The 18,873-nt window shown below is 43.6% G+C and overlaps 2 protein-coding genes across 3 annotated transcripts; one reads left to right on the top strand and one right to left on the bottom strand.

Annotated features, from left to right (window-relative positions):
* The first annotated feature begins 467 nt into the window (after nucleotides 1-467).
* Nucleotides 468-12,224, top strand: tbc1d10b (TBC1 domain family, member 10b). 2 transcript variants are annotated; one of them, XM_068578509.1, is made up of 11 exons: nucleotides 468-1,165; nucleotides 1,805-1,912; nucleotides 2,925-3,950; nucleotides 4,676-4,775; nucleotides 4,877-4,984; nucleotides 5,874-5,980; nucleotides 6,333-6,447; nucleotides 7,549-7,614; nucleotides 7,699-7,888; nucleotides 8,039-8,193; nucleotides 8,356-12,224. In XM_068578509.1, exons 3-11 carry the CDS (start codon nucleotides 2,944-2,946, stop codon nucleotides 9,280-9,282), a joined length of 2,775 nt encoding a protein of 924 aa, XP_068434610.1. In that variant the 5' UTR covers nucleotides 468-1,165; nucleotides 1,805-1,912; nucleotides 2,925-2,943; the 3' UTR covers nucleotides 9,283-12,224. The 2 variants fall into 2 exon arrangements, with proteins under 2 accessions (XP_068434610.1, XP_068434611.1); XM_068578510.1 differs by lacking the exon at nucleotides 468-1,165 and having other exon boundaries at nucleotides 1,414-1,912; nucleotides 2,928-3,950.
* Nucleotides 12,225-12,473: 249 nt separating this feature from the next.
* Nucleotides 12,474-16,487, bottom strand: mylpfa (myosin light chain, phosphorylatable, fast skeletal muscle a). Its single transcript, XM_068578512.1, has 7 exons — nucleotides 16,381-16,487; nucleotides 15,653-15,751; nucleotides 14,439-14,514; nucleotides 14,211-14,315; nucleotides 13,635-13,713; nucleotides 13,495-13,543; nucleotides 12,474-13,319 (listed from the first exon to the last, which is right to left on the bottom strand). Exons 1-7 carry the CDS (start codon nucleotides 16,381-16,383, stop codon nucleotides 13,218-13,220), a joined length of 513 nt encoding a protein of 170 aa, XP_068434613.1. The 5' UTR covers nucleotides 16,384-16,487; the 3' UTR covers nucleotides 12,474-13,217.
* Between the last annotated feature and the right edge of the window lie 2,386 nt (nucleotides 16,488-18,873).

Raw genomic sequence — 18,873 nt, 5'->3', positions numbered from 1 at the left:
ATAGGCTTGTGGAAACTTGTCGTCAGACTCTGTCTTACTCATACGACCAAATGTCCTCCAGCTGGCGTATATGGGAGTTCCCTAGTACAATTACTGGTGTCCCCCATTCTTGTGGGTTTTACCATGGCAATCCTCACAACAATCACATGCCTGCAAGTGTAAAAAAAGAAAACAGAAATTACTCACGATTTCCCACACAGAAACTATGGCCTCCCCAAACAAAACAGTTTGAATTTCAAATTATCTTTAATTTGTCTGCTAACATAGACTTCCAGCCTAATGTTGGTGAATATGTTTGGTGGTAAGCATGCCTGAGCTTTTGTATGTTTACCAGATGTTTTGATGGCTCATCCGAACCTTTTTGTTTAACGGTCACTTGAAATTAAATGGGATTGCGCCATCTACTGGTTCTATGAAGACATACCCGTGTAGTAAAACACAAATACACGGATAATGTAATGCCTTTTTATTAGATTGCATTTATTTACCTCCTTATCCTTTTTCAATTCAGGAAATGTCTTTTTTTTTGAGTAACTCCTTGGTTAATAATTTCTTATTCAAAAAAGTATATGGTAAGATAAGGTGATCCTTTATGAGCCCAGCAGTGGGGACGTTTACGAGATTATAGCAGCAAAGGTTAAAGTGCAAACAAGGCATAGAAACAAGATAAAAACAAGCATTATAAATAAGCAATAAAAACAGTAAAGAATCCACAGTAAGTTAAATATTATATAAACAGACAAAATAGCATGTTGCAAAGTGCATTTACAGTGCTTGTGTGTTGTGGTCTACTAGGAGCAGAGCTGGTTGTGCAGCCTGACAGCAGGAGAAGGGAAGGACCTGCAGTGCCTCTCCTTCACACATCAGGGGAGAAACAGCCGGTGGCTTAAGGAGCTGCACTGAGCTACCAGAGTTAACGGCATGGGGCGGGAGCTGTTGTCCATCAGGGATGATAGTTTAGCATTCACCACTTCCATTGTATCCAGTGGACATTTTGGCACACTGCTGGCCTTCTTGATAAGTTTATTTAGTCTCTTCCTGTCGGTTGTCAAGATGCTACTGCTCCAGCAGACCACTCCATGGAAGACAGCTGAAGCCACCACAGGATGGATTGATTGATGGATGGATGTACATAAAGCTATCAGATATGCCAAACTGTTGTGGAGTAAGTACATTTTCATCTGCACTGTAATGGGGTAGGCATGCAATATAAATAATCAAGTTAAATAAAGTGTAAACAAATAAACGCAAAAGTGTTCTTATACAGTCCTTGAGTAAACGTACTTAGTTACTTTCTACCACTGTGTGTAATGCTGAATGCATCGTTTGTGTACAATAGCATTTTTCTGCTGTGGAAGGGTGGCTCCTGTGCTGGTGCGTGCGTGTGCACGAGGACATTGGCGAGAACACGCACGTAGCTGTCAGTAGGAAATGCAGGCTGCTGCTGTTGGACGTACCCCGACCGCTGTGCTTGGATACATTAAACAAAGAAAGTCCATTTTGTTTCCGAGTGGAAACTATTCTTAAGAAGCTCCCTTGCATTTGTCGGGAATCGTCTCAGCAACATGTCTAACTGAGGCAACCGAAACAATCTGCCAGCTAGCTAGCTAACAGAACACTGTCGGCGCTATTGCTAATAGCGACATTAAGCTAACTAAGCTAACTTAGGTTAGCTGGTAACTTAGCCAGCAAAGCTCGCCGATTTCAAGCTCGTCTGCGCTTCCAGGTCCTCACCCCCCGTTGAGCGGGTTCCTGTCGTGGTCTTCACCATTTTTTTTGTATCTCGTTACTTCATTTCACTGAGGAGGAGGTTACGGAACCGGAGCAGTGGCGGGGGGAGCGTACGGATAGGACCCCCCTCCCTCCCCCTGGACGTCCAGGCGGACGGATCACAGTGACACGCCGGTTGTGGGTGAGTTGAGCAGCCGAGCCGAAGTTGTGGTTGACCCGGGCAGCGGGGTGGACAAGGCCGTGGACGCTGTTCGCCCAGGGCCTGTCAGCAGTCGGGGAGGGAGAGAGGGTGTTGACTATTAGCTATTAGTAAACCACATTGCTCCTGTGTGCTGAATCGGGAAGTTGAGTAGCTTCGAGAAAGGCCTCTCGAGAGGACATGACAACAAAGTGGCTGGTGTTATTAGCTGCCAGCGTGAAACCAGTAACGTTAGCTGTCTGGAGCCATTAACCTGCTTCATCAGCAAAACACTGGAGCACTGTGTTCCGTCGGAAGGTGCTTTGTTGATAACGCTACATGTCAGTTCACTGTTATATCTGGAGAAGAAACAGAACATCGGGAATGTATTTCTGTCACCATGCATCCGCAGAAAAAGAGTTTAAAGCAGGATGGACGCGGTTTTTCTGGTGTGATGTCTGCTGAGTGTTGAGTTTTATGCTTTCGTGTTAAATCTAAAATACTGTTTCTATTGTAAGTAATTGTAAGTCTAAGTAATTTGACTGTTTTATTTAGGCTTCTGTGTAGCAAAGGATAAATTGTAACTTGATACATTTATTGCTGCAAATATAATTATTTGCAGAAATAATACATCAAAAACATCACATTTGAAGTTAAAAGTAAAACCCAATCATGTCTGAAAGTGGATAGTTATGAGACTTGTTAATATCTGCAGACTGTTTAAAAAAATGTCATTATTTCATGGTCCACTTCTTTTGCTGCTTCTTCGATTGTATTCTCTGATCTAATTTTAGGAAGAGGAACTCTGCTCAAAGTCGGATTTTGATAAACACTTTAGTTATCAGTTGAATCAAGCACTAACTGTTTAAAGTTCCCAGTGTCATGACTTGTTGCAAATTTAAGTTGAAATAAGTTGTTGATGATCCAAGCTGTAGGTTTTATTTATTGACTAAACTGATAGCTGCGCTATAGCAAAAGAAAACTTACGTCTATCATTTTCTCTCTATTTGTAAAGAAGAGATCAGAGTGGAATCATGGCCGAACTCTTCACCCTATCCCCATCACCCCCTGCATTGGGTGATCCTCATGCAGTTCCATCTGTCCCTCCATCCTCTTCAGCACACTCTGCTACCAACAGCCCTGCTCCAGAGTCAGCCAGGGAGACGCCCGAGTCTTCCCTCTACAATGACAAAGCTTTGCCTGGAAACACTCCTACAGCACAGTCAGAGGGCTCAACCTTTACTCCCCACCCATCCTTGAGTCCTCCCAAACTCACCGCAGAGACCCCCCTCATATTATTGGTACACAAGGCTGCTCCACAGTCAGAGGACTTAGGAGGAAAAGTTGCAGAGACTGGAGCAAATGCTATTAATCAGGAAACGATGATCTGTGACCCACCAGCTGCAGAGCTCTTGAATACAGAAAAAGAAACCCCAGCACTGTCACGTGAGCCATCAGCTCAGAGCGAGGTGCAACAGGCATCCCCCTCTCCTGATCTCGATCCTGGTCCTAATCTCTATCCCAATGTGCATGTCACACACAATCCAAATCCTGTCATGGATGATGGTCCATTTAAACCGGGCCAACCCCGAATCGCTGCAGCTTCAAATCCCACGCCTGCTCCTGCAGAATCCCCCAATACGGCAGCATCAGCAACAGCCGAAGAGGAGAAACCACAGCCACTTCAACAAGCACAAAACCCTCAAAGTCAGCCTCCTCCAGTCTCCCCAAAGCCGGACACTCCCAGTGAAGCAATGAAAGCAGAACTGCCCAGGACCCCCACAAGAGCCGAACACCCCAGCCCGACTGTCCCACTGATCCAAGAGCCAGCCTTCCCGCTGCCCAGCCCCAAACCACGGCCGGCCCCTGACACCCTCAGCTACCTAGAGTCAGCCAGCCTGATGTCGGGGACATTGGAGTCTCTATCTGGGCTGGGAGAGGACGGCAGCTCTGTTGGCTCAGACTCAGAGGTCAATGGCATGTCCGTCAGACGCATTGATAAATATGGCTTCCTAGGTGGGAATCAGTACAGTGAAACAGGGTGAGTATTATGACTGTAATGCCCCCGCCCACTGTGCAAACTATTGATCACTGTGTGAAGTCATTATGTCTCACAGATAGGTCTGATTCAGTATGGCTTTCAGGTTCAGTTTAGACATTACACTATTTGCAGTATGAGACATTATTAGATTATGGCTATAGAATTTGTTTAAGATAAGTCTTTATTAGTCCCGCAGTAGGAAAATTGCAGATAAATGTAAATCCTGCCTATCTTCCTTTTAATCGGTCCCTTTGCTTTAACCAAACATCTCATTCAGTCATAGTCCTCTCTTCTCTCTCTTCTTCTTTGCTGCTCTAAACATATCTCTTTATCCTTTATCTACCCTTGGTCTGACTCAGATAATGCTGAGAGCGTTTTAGTGACTCAATATGTACTGACTGTGTGTTTTGTGGCATCACCTCTAACGCCCATCTGCTCTCTTCCTCTCTTTTCTGTCAGATTTGCTTCTACTTTTCTGCCAAGCTAATTGCTCTTCCTCTGTTGAATAATTAAAATAATATTGATTTACCGTCACTAGTGGCAGTGCATTCTGGTCAATGTTGTTCTGTATCTGATCGTGAGAGCGTGATGTGATTTGTTCATGCATCTAGAGTAGAATAATAAATGTCGACACACATCAGAGTGCAACATGTAGCCCTGTGAAAAAGAAAAATAGTACTTCCCAGTTCAGGGATGGAGTCATTTTGTATTTATCACTATTACAGTGAAAAGGAAGTTCGAGTTGAAGTCGCCAGACAAAGGGAGGTAAAATGGCTTGATATGTTCCACAACTGGGATAAATGGATCAAACATCGCTTTCAGAAGGTACGCATCAGCCTTTCAGTATTTAGTACTTGTATACTTGGATTGGTTATACTTGACGTAATGCCAGAGCTGATGTCCTACGTGTCTTTTTGTGTTAAAAGGTGAAGTTGCGGTGCAGGAAGGGTATTCCATCTTCCCTCAGATCCAAAGCCTGGCAGCTGCTGTCAAACAGCCAAGAGCTCCTGGATGCCAACCCTGGAAAATTTGAGGTATCACTGCTAGCATGTTGTCTTTTTTTAAAGTTGTCTTTTTAATAACATTTTACAATTTAACCCAGAGGGTGAATGGTATAAGAAAAAAACACAAGGTCAAAGACGCTCCCATTAAATCCATTGGTACAGTTCATTATGCACAGATTCAGGCCTCCAGCATCTCAGTAAAATGAATGGACTTTGATTGACTTCACACTGGCGGGTTTATTGCTGAAGCCCTAAAGAAATGCTGTTAACGTCCTTCTTACTTGCAGTTGTGGTGATCTTCAGGACATAGATATCCCTTTACTTAAACCTCTTGTCACTCCAACGGTTACCACGTTTTCACACTAATAGTTCACATTAAATTCTCATAGTTTTGGAAGTGTTTTTGTGTCTTCCACAAATACACGTGTAAGGAAATATGAAAATTTAGTTTGATCTTCTATTTTCCTGCTCTCTTAATCCGTGAACTTGTCTCTCTTTCTTTATAAACAGTTGATTGAAGCTGGGTTGAGAATATTTTAGGACATTAAAGAAACTACAGTATTTTGGTTGTGTCACTGGCAAAGTGGGAACAATTGTAATGGGACGTTGTGGCTGAGCAGGGTAATTTCTGCTTTGGGGGTGTCAAAGAGGCGCAGGCGCAGACCTAGTGAGCTGTAAGCCTCTTATCGGGACCGGTAATCCTGCCGGCCCGGCCTCTGTGTCCACGTGGGAGGGGGATCTGGGCTCAGCTGGGTCTGGGTCCCAGCAGTGTGCTTTGTATTGTTTGTGTGGTCTGACTCTCAAATGTGTTTTCATGCAGGGTCTTGCTGTCTGATCCCCTTTAATGGCTCATTTGGAAACTGATTGTATGAGTTAATGATTGTTTTTGAAAACTTGTGTATGTTTTCCTTCACTGCAGGAGCTGGAGAGAGAGCCGGGAGAAGCTAAATGGTTGGACATTATCGAGAAAGATCTCCACAGACAGTTTCCCTTCCATGAGATGTTTGCTGCTCGTGGTGGCCACGGGTAAAACATTACTTTTAAAAAAAACTTTTTACATCTGTATAAACGCACAAGAGGAAAGCCCACACATCGACTGAAATCTTAAAAATGATGTTGGCACTAGCAAACACAACTGAGAAAATTGTTATAATTGGAAGTAAATAAAATAAATATATTAAAAAATAGTTGTGACAATGACATAGAGAAAGAATGTTTGAGGGTACTATATAATAATATATAGGGTACTGAAAGTGAGAAAATAAATGAAAAGTAGGAAATCACAAGACGTTTATTTTCTTTGAGATATCGGTATCGAGACAACAAAAAAAAAGTCAGATGGGGTCCTTGCTAATAAGTGTATTGTTTGTTCCTGCAGGCAACAGGATCTGTACCGGATCCTGAAGGCCTACACCATCTACCGGCCTGACGAGGGCTACTGCCAGGCCCAGGCTCCGGTGGCTGCAGTGCTGCTCATGCACATGCCGGCTGAGGTGAGAGGCTGGGACATCAAGGGTTCAAGGTTCTCACCCAGTGGTGAAGTGGAAAGGTTTCACAAGTGTCCGGTTACTTTACAAAGCGTCACAAATACACAAGGACAATTTTGAGTACTTTTGTGTTACTTGATGCCAAAAGGCAAACGCACATCACGCAAGACTGTGTTGTAAGTCAAACACCCACCGCATGATTTTACATGAGACAATTTCCAATTAGATTCCAGACCAGCGGGCTCTCAGGAAGACTAGATAACATCAGCATGGTGCGGTTTGCTTTTGAAGTAGCGAGGCTTAATCAGAAAGCACGTTATATTTTTGTTTTGAAGTGGGATCTCTCTTCCTGTTTATCCCTTTTTCGCTGGACTCATTAATTAAGGGAGAGTGGGCGTGCGAGAAAACGAAACAAAGCACTAAATTAAAAATAGTAGCAGACAGCAGAATGGTGATGCTGCTGAAACTTCACTGACCAGACTGAAACAATCGGCGGGGGGTCCTGCAAATAGCGTCAATGCTACAGACGGGACTCGAGTTACAGTTGCTTTGCTCGGTCGACATGTTTACACCAAGGTGACCACACGGACATGCCTAAACTGAAACCTGAATTCATTTAGTCCCTGATATAAATGTGTATGAGGGTGTTTTGATCTGATGTAGTCATACTGAAGTAGCTGGGTGTTTTATTTTCGACTGACACTTGGGACAGTTGCTGTTGGAGTGTGTCTTTATCTTCTGAAGGTTTTCTCACTGTTTCAAAGCTGTTTTATATTTAGGAAGGATATATATATATATATATATATATATATATATATATATATATATATATATATATATATATATATATATATATATATATATATATATATACACACACACACACACACACACACACACACACACACACACACACACACACACACACACATACATATATATTTGTTCATAACTATGTCTCCAGAAGACGGAAGGATGAGACGGTTTAGTCACTTATTATTGTGAACATTGTTCTATTTTTAAAAGAAGGAGCAGGAAAGAAAAGTGGGAGTTGGTGCCGTTATGGGTGCAATTATAACTCTAATTCTAACGTTTCTGGTTTCACAGCAAGCTTTTTGGTGCCTCGTCCAAATATGCGAGAAGTATCTTCCCGGCTATTACAGCGCTGGACTGGTGAGTGCAAGATCTAACTTTTTTGTCAGAACTTCCTGTCAACTTTCTCAGCTTTATTGACGCCCATCGTTTCTGTGATTTTAGGAGGCGATCCAGCTGGATGGTGAGATCTTCTTCTCCCTGTTGCGGCGTACGTGTCCAATGGCGTACCGTCATCTCAAGAAGTTCAAGATTGACCCGATTCTCTACATGACTGAATGGTTCATGTGTATCTTCTCACGCACCTTGCCATGGGCCAGTGTTCTGCGTGTATGGGACATGTTCTTCTGTGAAGGTATCCTTCATATCCATATGAGCCAGCTGCTGTCTTGTTTATAATTGAACTGGTTACCCACATTTACCTCTATTGATGAAGTCTACCCGTCAATGGAAACATTTCCGCTTCGTATCGTGACAGAAACCTGACGTAAGTCTCTGGTTGTAGGGGTGAAGATAGTGTTTCGTGTGGGACTGGTGCTGCTGAAACAGATGCTCGGCTCTGTGGATAAACTGCGAGAACTACAGGGCATGTATGAAACCATGGAGCGTCTCAGGAACATTTCACCCGACGCCATCAGAGAGGACATATTGGTACAAGAGGTGGGTGTCTTTCTCTTCTCGTCTCAGCGCATGTAAGTAAACAAAAGCTGCTTCTGTTTTTACTCAGCAACACGAGTTCTGAGTCACTTTGTCCTGTAGTGCCCAGTCTGGTAATCATCACTTCCTCTTGTCTGTCTCGTCCTCGTCTGATGTGTCGTCCAGATTATCATTCTCCCGGTGACGGAGTCGCTCATAGAGAGGGAGTGCAACATCCAGGTGAGGAAGTGGAGGGAGTCCAGAGGGGAGCTGACGCACCAGCCGGGCCGCCGCCTCCACGGTACGAGGGCCATCTTCGAGTACAAACGGCGCGCCGCCTCCATCAGCTCCGGCGGCAGCTTCTCGTTCCTGGGAAGCTCGATCCCGCCGCCGGGACCCCTCAGGGCCTCCTCCAGCCTCCTCTCACTCCCTGGCTTCCGCAGGTCTAAGGCTCCCTTCCACTCGCAAACCAAGAAGGGGTCCTTCTCCGGGCCCTCAGGGATGCAGGGCCTGACGCATCAGTCATCGAGCCCGGATCGAGGCCCCAGTAATAAACCACCTATTCCTCCCGGCGCCGTTCAGAGGGCACCGGTGCCCCACATTCGGAGCCCCTTAGTCAGAGGTGCATCTGGTTCGTCATGTGGGCCGGCTCCGGCCTCAGAAGACGCCGCAGCACAGAGCCCGCCCGCTGCTTCGGCCCCAACAGAAAGCGCCGCAGCGCCGCCGCCGCCCAGCACTCTAGCAGCTCCTTCCCCGAAGGTCGTCTCCGAGCAAATCACTCCCACCATCCCCTCTCCGACCGCAAACAACTGCCCTCTCCCGCCAGTCGCGGATTCAAAGAAAGAAGCGTCACCGCCGGCCAACATCCCAACCGGAGAGGAGGAGGAGGTAAAGAAGAAGAAGAAGAGCAGAGAAGACAAGAAGAAGGAAAGGGACGACGAGAAGAAAAAATTGAAGGAAAAGAGAGAAAAGGAAAAGGCAGAAAAAGAGAGGCTCAGGAAGGATAAAGAAAGGCTAGAAAAAGAGAAGAAGAAAGGTGGGAAGAAAAAGGACAAAGGGGGCGGAGAAGCCGAGGACAAGAACGGAGCTGCAGCAGCAAAGGATTCAGCCTAGTTCCTCCACTCGTCATTCCAGGACAATGAGAAGGGACGCTGAACAAAAAAAAGAGGTCAGGGGAACAAAAGACCCCGACACACAGAGCGATTAATATAAATAAAAAGGGGTGGCTTCCTAACACATCATTTCAAGAACCTAATGTAGTCCCAGGACTATGTGAAGTAAACTGGATCATGGTTTTAATAGCACCCCGAGGAGCTTTTTGGCCTCTCGCTCAACGCTTTCTTTTTCACCAAGTTTTAGTAAAGATGGGACAAATTTTCCTCTTTTTTTTTTCCAACTGGAGCACCGGCTGTAAATTACAGATTACAGTCTTTATCTCTATTAGTTTTTTATTTTCGAATTTATTTTAGTTTTTATTATTTTAATCAGATGGATGGCAGTGTTCAGAGAACTGTTGACTCCTCGGCTTGATGAACTGAAGGTTTTGCAGAAATAGTTTTGGTGCCATAGAGTGTGTAAATATAAGAGTCTACGTGCAGCACATAGGCTCCCGTTAGCGCTCCCGTTAGCGCTCCCCGTGCCCTGTCATTTCTCGTTTGTGGACTTGTTATCTAGACGCCTGCGACAAAAAGAAAAGAAAACCATTTGAAGTCGACTCAAACACAGGCACTGAAGGCAGAAATGCTCGTAATGTTGTTGAGGATGTATTTATTGTCATGTTAAATGTTGTGAGTGAGTGTGTGCCTTAGTAGTGTAGTGAAATGTGTTACTGTTCTCTGTGTGGCCTCCCTGTTTTCAGTCTCCCTCTGGCTGCTTTTTTTTATTTTTTATATCCCTCAGTGGTTTTCCCCACATTCTTCTTGCAGTGGAATAAATCTAAAGGGGGAAATGGAGCGACGTACACGGACGTAAAGAGGGAGAACATTGAGAATACAACCAGACACCATGAAGTGTATTTGTGTGTGTGTTTTTTTTGTCTCAGACAAAACAAAACACAGGGAGAATTTTCTTGTTTTTATTTCAATTTCTTGTTTTTTGAGGTTGGATTTTGCAACAACAACAAAAAAAAGCGGGTGCAACCTAATTGATCAATTGGTTGCGTGCAACGCCCAGCAGTGACTGCGCACGAGTCCTGCAGACCAAAATATGTAAAAAAATTATATATTTTTTTGCTTTTGACGAACAAAAATCCTACGTATGTATTTTTTATTTAGCCAAATTTCAGCACGGGTAAAGCACTCGAGTCCAATAATCGATTAAGAATGTGATTTCAAGTATCTAAAAGAGAATGAAGAAAGATTTTTTTTTTTTGCACTTGTGATTTGGTCACAAAGTACCACTGAAGTCGACCGCTCCGTTAGTGTCGGGACGTAGAAGAGGAGTGTCAGTAGTGTGCAATCTGCCTCGAGGACCTATAGGAAGCCACTTGACTAGAGGTGCCAGGTGTGCCAATGTAGCATTAACCTCTGATCTTTGACCTTCGGGCTCTGGTGTATTTATGTACAAAGTGGTTAATTTAATCAAATATAGTATATTATGAATTATTATTATTATTATTTTGCATCTGACTATTTTTCTATGTGAGTAAGAGACGCCTGGTTGACTGGAACGATGGCCGGCTACACGCACTGTAGTCGCAGGGGGATCATCTTAAGTGTTTATTTTTTTGAAGGTCTTTTTTTCTTTGCACGTCAAGTCCTCTGCTTCTACACGACAAACTCGACGCATGTCTTTGCTTTTTATTTAAGTTTACTGTCACTGTTGGTTAGGTCAGCTAAAGGTTCACGAGTCTCTGGTTCACTGAAGGGCAGTATTAAACAGACTTGAGCAGAAAGACAGGCCTCCGACAGAACAAAACGGTGAGACGAGGGATCTGGACAGAATTTTTTTTGGGAGTTGAAGGTCTTAATCGTACTGTATAATATACTAAGAAGTGATTTATGAGTTTTGAATAGTTCTTTAATTGAAGATCTTGAGTGTGTCTGTCTCACCAAGTTGTGTCGTAACACTCAAGATGACTTCTGGACTAACTCCCTAACTATTTACACTCAGTGTTCTGTACTGTAACATATTTATGCATACATTAAACTGCACTGAACCCCATCAGTATACGATGAATAGTGCCAGGTAGTTAGTGTAAAAAAATAAACATTTGATGGCAAAAAAAAAAACAACGATGCTCTTTAACTGTACTGTTTTTGTAGTTAAGGATTAGAGGGACTTTCGTGTAATTGTAGCCAACATGTCCTGCATTCGCATCGTTTTTTTTCACTTATTTGCGGCCTTTACGCGGCCGTTATTTAGATATACAAAACACCACACGCTCCAGCCCTCCTTTCTTTTGACGCCGGTGCATTCACGGGCACAGATTAGTGTAGTGTTAGTGAGAATCACCCGAACACATCTATGCAAACCCGCCTCCTCCACGGCTCGTTGCTGGCGTGCGGTGACGGCAGCACTGACTTCCCCTCCGGCCGTGATGAGAGAATGAACGTTGTGCTTTCAGGAGGCTTTTTTCTTCTTCTCCTGAGCACGCTTTCATTCACGTGGACTACAATATTTAATGAGCAATACGTCCTCGCAGCTCATGTCTGGGTGATAATGTAATTTATCTTATTTAAGAGGGCTCGAGATGCCTTGATGATCAAAACTAATAATCTCGCTATAGCTTGTGGAATCGGCGCTGCAATACTGAGGACGGATCCAGAAATCCATTTCGATCAGGTCCTTCGTGCATTTCTGCATCGATCCTGAAGCCGTCGTCCTCGATTGTAGTTGAGTCGAGGACGACTTCCCACTGATGCAAACGTTTTAGGAAGCGTTTCAGCCGTTTTGTTCTTTTTCTCCCCATGCCGTTACATCTTTTGTGTTTTTTAAGTTTACATTGTCGCTCTCTGGCAAAAGTGAAATAAAATCATATAGCTAATTGAATTCATTCCTTCAGATCTACAACTGATGTATTTAATTGATGATGATAATGACATTTGTGATGAGTAATAAACCATAATATATTAAATCATCGTGTTGTTTTGGTCTTTCTTGGTGTTTGAAAGGTCGCTGTACAGGGATGAACTCAACCTTGAGATCTGCTGTTGAGCGTATTTGTGGAAAACATTATGTATCTTGATGAATTGAAACATTTGTGCATCCAGATGTAAAGACACTCTAAATGTCACTATATATTCAAAGAGGGGTTTGATATTTATACTGGTTTTCTCCCACTGAGGCACTGAACAGAGACACTGTTGTACAAAAGGAAAGAGATTTTATTCACAGTTTGTCCCTTTTATTTTTACAGAGGAAAGGCTAGGAAGAGTCCAGCTTATGGAAAACAAAAGATGATTTAATGGTTGCAGGAAGGACCGGAGGGAAAGAAATCGAAGACTTGAATGTTTTCTTTCGGCCCTTTCTCTCCACTCCTTCAATCGTTTTTTTTTTGTTGTCTTTTTCCACTTTTCAAGGAAGAAAAGTTGTCGTCGCTTTAAGGAGGCAACTTTTACCTTTCTAACCTGCGACCTCCCTCCCTCCTCTCCCCTTTTACACCCGAGAGGACATCTTCAAAATTTGGAATGAGGTCCTTGTATGCTCCCTCCCAGTAGTGAACCAGTCCTCCCCTCAGATACTGAGGGAAGCAGAGGGACACAGTTCATTCACACAACTTGTGACCGGGCCGACACTGATCTAGAGGTGAGAAGACAGAAGATGGTTGCAAGGAAAAGAAAAGGTTTTTGAGAAAAGCTTGCGGATGGAAATGGTGTTACAGGATCCTTTTATTGGAAATCACCCCTATTCCCCATAAGCAAACATAGACACCGCACAGGCATCAACCCTCTCATGTGTCAGTGGGACAAGTCTTTGGTTTGACCACGAACGGCTGAGCACACGGGTTCACACAGAAGGGAAGCGAGGAGGAAGAGGAGGGAAGAAGAAGGGCGGGGAAGGCAGAAAAGCAAAGGGATTTGTGTATTTCTTGTCTTCTAGCGTCCTCTTTACTCCTCCTTCTCTTCTCCGTGTGTGATGACGTAGCAGATGTTCTTGTAGTCTACGTTGCCGGCAACATCTGGGGGGAAGGCGGCCCACATGTTCTTGATCTGAGGGGAGAGAATGAGGGATGGATATTCAGCATGGCCATTATCAGACTGATATTCATCAGAATGTTTTTAAAGACGCTGGTCCTCTGCAGATCTATATGGTGCAGGTGGATGATTGTCTGAGTATTAGCGCTTCAGAACGTGTTGAATAAGACCAGTCCGTCTGTATTGTTACCTCCTCCTTGGAGAACCTGTCGCACTGAGTGGTCAGGAGCTCCTCGAGGCTGCAGTGAGGGAACAGACAGATCGTGGGAGTCAAACAATGAACTTTGAGATCTTTTTTTTTTTTTTTTTTTAAATTTAAAGATTGCTCACAATTCCTTCTTGATGCTTCCGGTACCCTCGGGGTCCAGGACCTTGAAGGCGGTCAGGATGACGTCCTCGGGGTCAGCACCTGAGGAGAGAGAGAGCGGTTAGTTCATCTTCACACCGACTAAGAAGACGAAGACGAAGAAGCAGTTAAAACTTTATTAAGCGTGCACATGGACGCATGTATACTGGGACCCGATTGGGGGCCCCTGGGCCAGAGCCTCTGCATTTAAAATGTTAAGTATTGTGCATATTTCTATATAATTGGTTCACTATCATTGATCTAATGTTGCAGCTGGTCACATTGGCTCCTTTAGACACTGTTGGGAAGTTTAATCTATAAGAATGCATCATGTGTTCTGTAGATAACATCTTATAAATAACTATTGTTGTACATAAATAAAGTGGTGCAAAAACTTTATATTTCCCCCTGAAAGTTTGTTTGAAGTAGCAGAAAATAGAAATACAGAATGTGTACCGAGAAAGAGTCCACTGTCTACTGAATGTACCTTTTGTTGACAGTATAAAGTACATAGTGTGTAAAACTCTGGGAGAAACAGTTGTTGAAAATGAGCCGCCCACCCTTCAGCTTCTCTCCGAACATGGTGAGGAAGACGGTGAAGTTGATGGGGCCGCTGGCCTCCTTGATCATGGCGTCCAGCTCCTCATTCTTGGTGTTCAGCTGGCCTGAACAGCATCCAAAAAGACATGTGAATCAGTACAAGAGACCATGGAACAAGTAGCCACACACACACACACACACACACACACACACACACACACACACGGATTCATCCCGCCGCCACTCACCCATTGAGGCCAGCACGTCCCTCAGGTCATCTTTGCTGATGATGCCGTCTCTGTTCTGGTCAATGATTGTGAAAGCCTTCAAGGAGGAGAAGCAGACTGTTTATTACGCGCAGGAAGTGCTTCGATGTGATGGGCTGAGTCCTCTTTCAGGGGACTCCCCTGTCCTCAGCTGGTGAGTATGTTGTTAGAAGATATTGTGTAAGAAAAAGGCTGCACCCGAAAAGTCCCCTCAGACTGTAGTGGCCTTGTGTGGTGAGGGCTTAAGGTAGCCCCGAGTCTTTCCTTACATGTTCATTTGGGAAAGCATCATTAGGGAACAGCTGTCTGATCCACTCTGAAACTTAACCTCTTGAACTTGAACTCACTTGTCATCTCCCCCTGCCATCCTATTTCTTGCTCTATCTCTCTCTCCCACACACACACACACACACACACACACACACACACACACACACACACACGCTCTGACGAATTCGAAACACATCTTTCCATCTGTACGATGTGCTAAGATCACCGCAATCATCGCGTCATTACATTCCCAACGTGGCACTCAAGACGGCCGTATCACTTATCGCAGGAGGCGTGTTTCCTCTATTGCCAGCACATATCCCTTGACCACACGTTAAAAACATCGACACCACCTTTATCCAATCTCTTGGCAGCTCGTCCTTATAAAATATAATCTCCCTGACCTTAGTAAACCTCAACACACGGCCTTCACACCTTCTCTTTTCTCCTTTTGGCCTTTCTTTCTGCTCATCGAATAACATTCAATAGAGATTAAACACACATTCTCTGTTCTGCAGCACAACAGAGGTCCAGTTGTTCTGGTTGTTTCATATTCAAGAAGATGTTTGAGTGACAGCTAGGGGTTCGGGGTGGGGGGGGAGGGTTTAAAGGGGAACGACACGTGGGGCGTTCAGATGGTGACAGATATTTCGGAGCTCCTCCTAATTACATTCTTGTGTTCATTGAATTGTCAGGGGAGAAGAGGAGCTGCATACAGAATAGCAACTGCTGTGGAAATGGATCCAAGAGCTGCATAACTAAACTCTAATTTTGGTCCAAGAAATGTCCTTGAAATTACAGCGGCTTAAATGATGGCTCCCTCCATCTTTGTGTCTATCCGTTATCTCATCCGACGCTCGTACGGGATACAGAATGAGGAGCTGCTGTCGCGATGGGGTGTCGCCGTGTGGCCGGACGAAGCTCACCTCTTTGTACTCCTGAATCTGGCTCTGCTCAAACATGGAGAACACATTGGAGGAACCACCCTCTCCTGCTGCCTGCCTCCTCTTTGCCTTCTTTGGTGCCTGGAGGACAAACACATGAGGGAAAACTTCAAGAAAAAGTCACAGCGACGCGATCAAGCTCCAAACCTTTTGGACTTGAGGCCCCTAAAAATTTAACAATGTAGACGGGCACATATCCAACAAAAACAGGGACCTTTCTTCTTTGAACATTTTCATTTCCGTTGTTTAATTTGAGTAATTGTTTAAAAAGGGTTAGACTTCAAAAGTCTAAAAAGGGTAAAACTACAAAACTAAGATTAACAAAAAGGCAGATGTAAAAATTGTGAAGCAGAATGATATTTTTATCCCAATCAATCAATGTCATGATCTCTCATATTCATGTCAAGAGGCCATAACCTCCTGTTGAGCATATGAGATACACTTGGTCTGTGTTTTTAACCTCCAGATGTTTGAGTTTGGCATGCCATATGAAGTGCAAACTAGACTTTAACTACATGAGCATCCTTAAAACATCATCACCAAGAACTGAAAATATCCAAAAGTCTACAAGAAATATGACAAAGAAAGATTAACTGGAAGTGATGACGAAGGTTATCAACTACAAAATGCAGATAAGAGTTTATAATCCATGGGGTTGGTTTGATATTTCCACCAGAAGAGTGCAGAGATGTGAGAAACCTGGTACTCACCATCTTGAGAGTGGTGTTTTGGCTGATCAAGGAGGAGAAGACAGTATGAAGCCGCGTAATACGTACATCTCCGGGGGCTTATATACCCCTGCGCAGGCCGGTCTAACTTTAGCCGCAGCCTCAAGTTTGGATGGGGATAAAAAAGACAGAGAGAGAGGGGGAGCTGGGGAGAGAGAAGGGGGAGGAGAGAGAGAGAGAGAGAGAGAGAGAGAGAGAGAGAGAGAGAGAGAGAGAGGATGGTCAAGGATGAACTGATGGCTAAAGGCAAGGAGACAGAATGGCGGGGGAGCGTATCGCCTTACAGGAGATCAGAAATAGACCCAGGAGTCTTGGAATTAAGTAAACCTGATAGCTGGGGGACCATACTGCAGGTCTGCAGTCCCACGTGGACTAATAAGGACATTCGGGACATAGATGCTGTTTGGTCCAGTGGACACTGTCCCTCCACCCTCCTCCTGTCCACCTCCATCTGAACGCAGAGCGCCGTCGCCGCCTCTGGCCGATTTTATTTTTGGTTTGTGATGTCCATTGCTATATTACGGCCTGCGATACAAGCTTTCTATACGCTCAGCTCTGACCCTGTATGTGCACAGCTCGGCTCGCTTATTTTAAATTGTAATGACGCTAATGTCATTTGATTTTCCCCGTCGCCCGATATGATGGAGGAAGCGCTGTAGTACCACCGAGTATCAATTAATTATGATGTAACGAATCGTCTCATTAAAATATCTCTTCACACAACAAACAACGTGGGAGACCAAATATTTATAGTTTGTTTTTGAAAAACTGCACACGATGTTATTTAAAATGACCGATGGGGTAAATTAGACATCTATCTTTGGATATGCTCACATGTTTTTATGTATGAGAATAAAAGACTGGCTGTAACTTCCGGATGCATTAATGATTACTGGGCTTCACTTTATCTAGGACACATCTGTAGTTATTATTTTTTCACAACATAATTATACATTTTGTTCACTTCTTGAAAATGTTGTCACATTTAATCAATCTCAACTTTTAAGAGTATTTAATTAGTTGTTACTATTTAAAGTTTTGATTGAACTGAATGAATTAAGAAGGACTTTCTGTTAATTAACTGAGGATATTAAGTCATTAACATCATTATCTTAGATTGTGAAGCAAGAGCGATATTATAGCCCTGGAGGCAAAAAACTATAAAAGCAGAATAGAAAAATAAAAATGTAAAAAAAAGCCCGAATTGATAAGATATTCCAAAAAAAAATATAGAATACAATTCACTTTGTGCTATAAGATACAAAGGCAGGAGTGGGGGAAGTGCAGAGATCTAAAGTGTGAATGAAAACATCACAAGACAAAATAGTTTGCTTGTGATTTTATATAATTCATATTATAATACATTTGTTGTACTTTATATTTCCGATATAAACGCTAACTTGGTAAAGCAACATGCGACTTTAACTGTCAGGTTGTCAAAAGTACAATACATGCATTTTAAAATGTTGAGAAGGCCTTTGAGGAAACATGGAAAGTTGATACAAAAAGATTCAAGTGTCAAAGCAAAGTGTTTTCTTTATCAGTCATAATTCATGTCCAAGTGGGTTTTATTGTGTTTGTTTAGTTTTTATTGAGTGGAGGTGAGTCGTGAACGCACCATTAACCTTTGGCCGCAGTCCGGCTTTCTCATCACTACAAAGGTGTGTTTGGTCATGAACACTTTCCCACCTGTTTGTCCCTCCCCCCCTCGAGCTGCACCGCCATTCCTCCCCCTTAAATACACGGGGATTACTTGTCAGGGAGATGGCAGCAGCATTCCTAGAAGAGCATAAAAGGGACAGCTGAGGTCGACCAAAATAGCTAAATAAACTTGACAGTCTGCCAATGCGCCGGCCCCCCGAGAGCGAAACGCTTTCCTTCATTAGTTTTTTCAGGTTTTCTATCCCAATTTACCTCGGAGATAATCTGCTTTCATTTCATTAACAACTTTGCTAATCTTCTGACTTGGAGGACTTTATTTCTGTCCCCCTCCTCGGCTCTCTGCTCGGGACTGTTTGTGTTTCCACTCTGACGGCCTCGTCGGTGTTCATGGTTTCCACCGCTTCCACCAGACAGACCTTTGTTTGTCTTTGGTATTCAGGATGTTCAGACCTCCCCTTGTGTTGCTGCTGACCTTTGACCCCAGGTTCACTCGCTTATCAACACCTTCTTGCAGCGATGATATATGGATGACCTTTTTAAGGAAGGCATGCAAGTTTAGACAGATGCTTGACTCCATGATACATTTCTTTTGATTGTGTCTTTACGTTCGATATAAAACAAAAATGTTCCCCTTAAACGTTTCATATTCAAATTCAGGTGAATGTGTGCGGAAGCAGTGATTTTCAGGGGTCAAACAACTGAAATATTAATATTAGGCACTATGTTCAGCAGTTTAACACAAGATAAGATAAGGTATGTTAAGTTAAGATATCAGATAAGATTATTATCTTATCTGATAATTGTTGATATTCA

The sequence above is a fragment of the Clinocottus analis genome, unplaced genomic scaffold (assembly GCF_023055335.1).
Source record: "Clinocottus analis isolate CAN_PGR_092001 unplaced genomic scaffold, fCliAna1.0.p SCAF_16, whole genome shotgun sequence".
NCBI lineage: Eukaryota > Metazoa > Chordata > Actinopteri > Perciformes > Cottidae > Clinocottus > Clinocottus analis.
Note: the sequence above shows the minus strand (reverse complement) of the source record. Positions and strands in the feature narration are given on the sequence as shown.

What these genes read in the sequence shown, in the direction of transcription:
- tbc1d10b (XM_068578509.1), top strand. Translation starts at nt 2,944, where the DNA reads ATGGCCGAACTCTTCACCCTATCCCCATCACCCCCTGCATTGGGTGAT. An exon ending in TCAAACATCGCTTTCAGAAG is followed by an intron (nt 4,776 to 4,876) that starts GTACGCATCAGC and finishes TTGTGTTAAAAG; the next exon opens with GTGAAGTTGCGGTGCAGGAA. An exon ending in GCTATTACAGCGCTGGACTG is followed by an intron (nt 7,615 to 7,698) that starts GTGAGTGCAAGA and finishes CTGTGATTTTAG; the next exon opens with GAGGCGATCCAGCTGGATGG.
- mylpfa (XM_068578512.1), bottom strand. An exon ending in AGATTCAGGAGTACAAAGAG is followed by an intron (nt 14,515 to 15,652) that starts GTGAGCTTCGTC and finishes TCCTCCTTGAAG; the next exon opens with GCTTTCACAATCATTGACCA. An exon ending in GGAAGCATCAAGAAGGAATT is followed by an intron (nt 13,544 to 13,634) that starts GTGAGCAATCTT and finishes CCCTCACTGCAG; the next exon opens with CCTCGAGGAGCTCCTGACCA.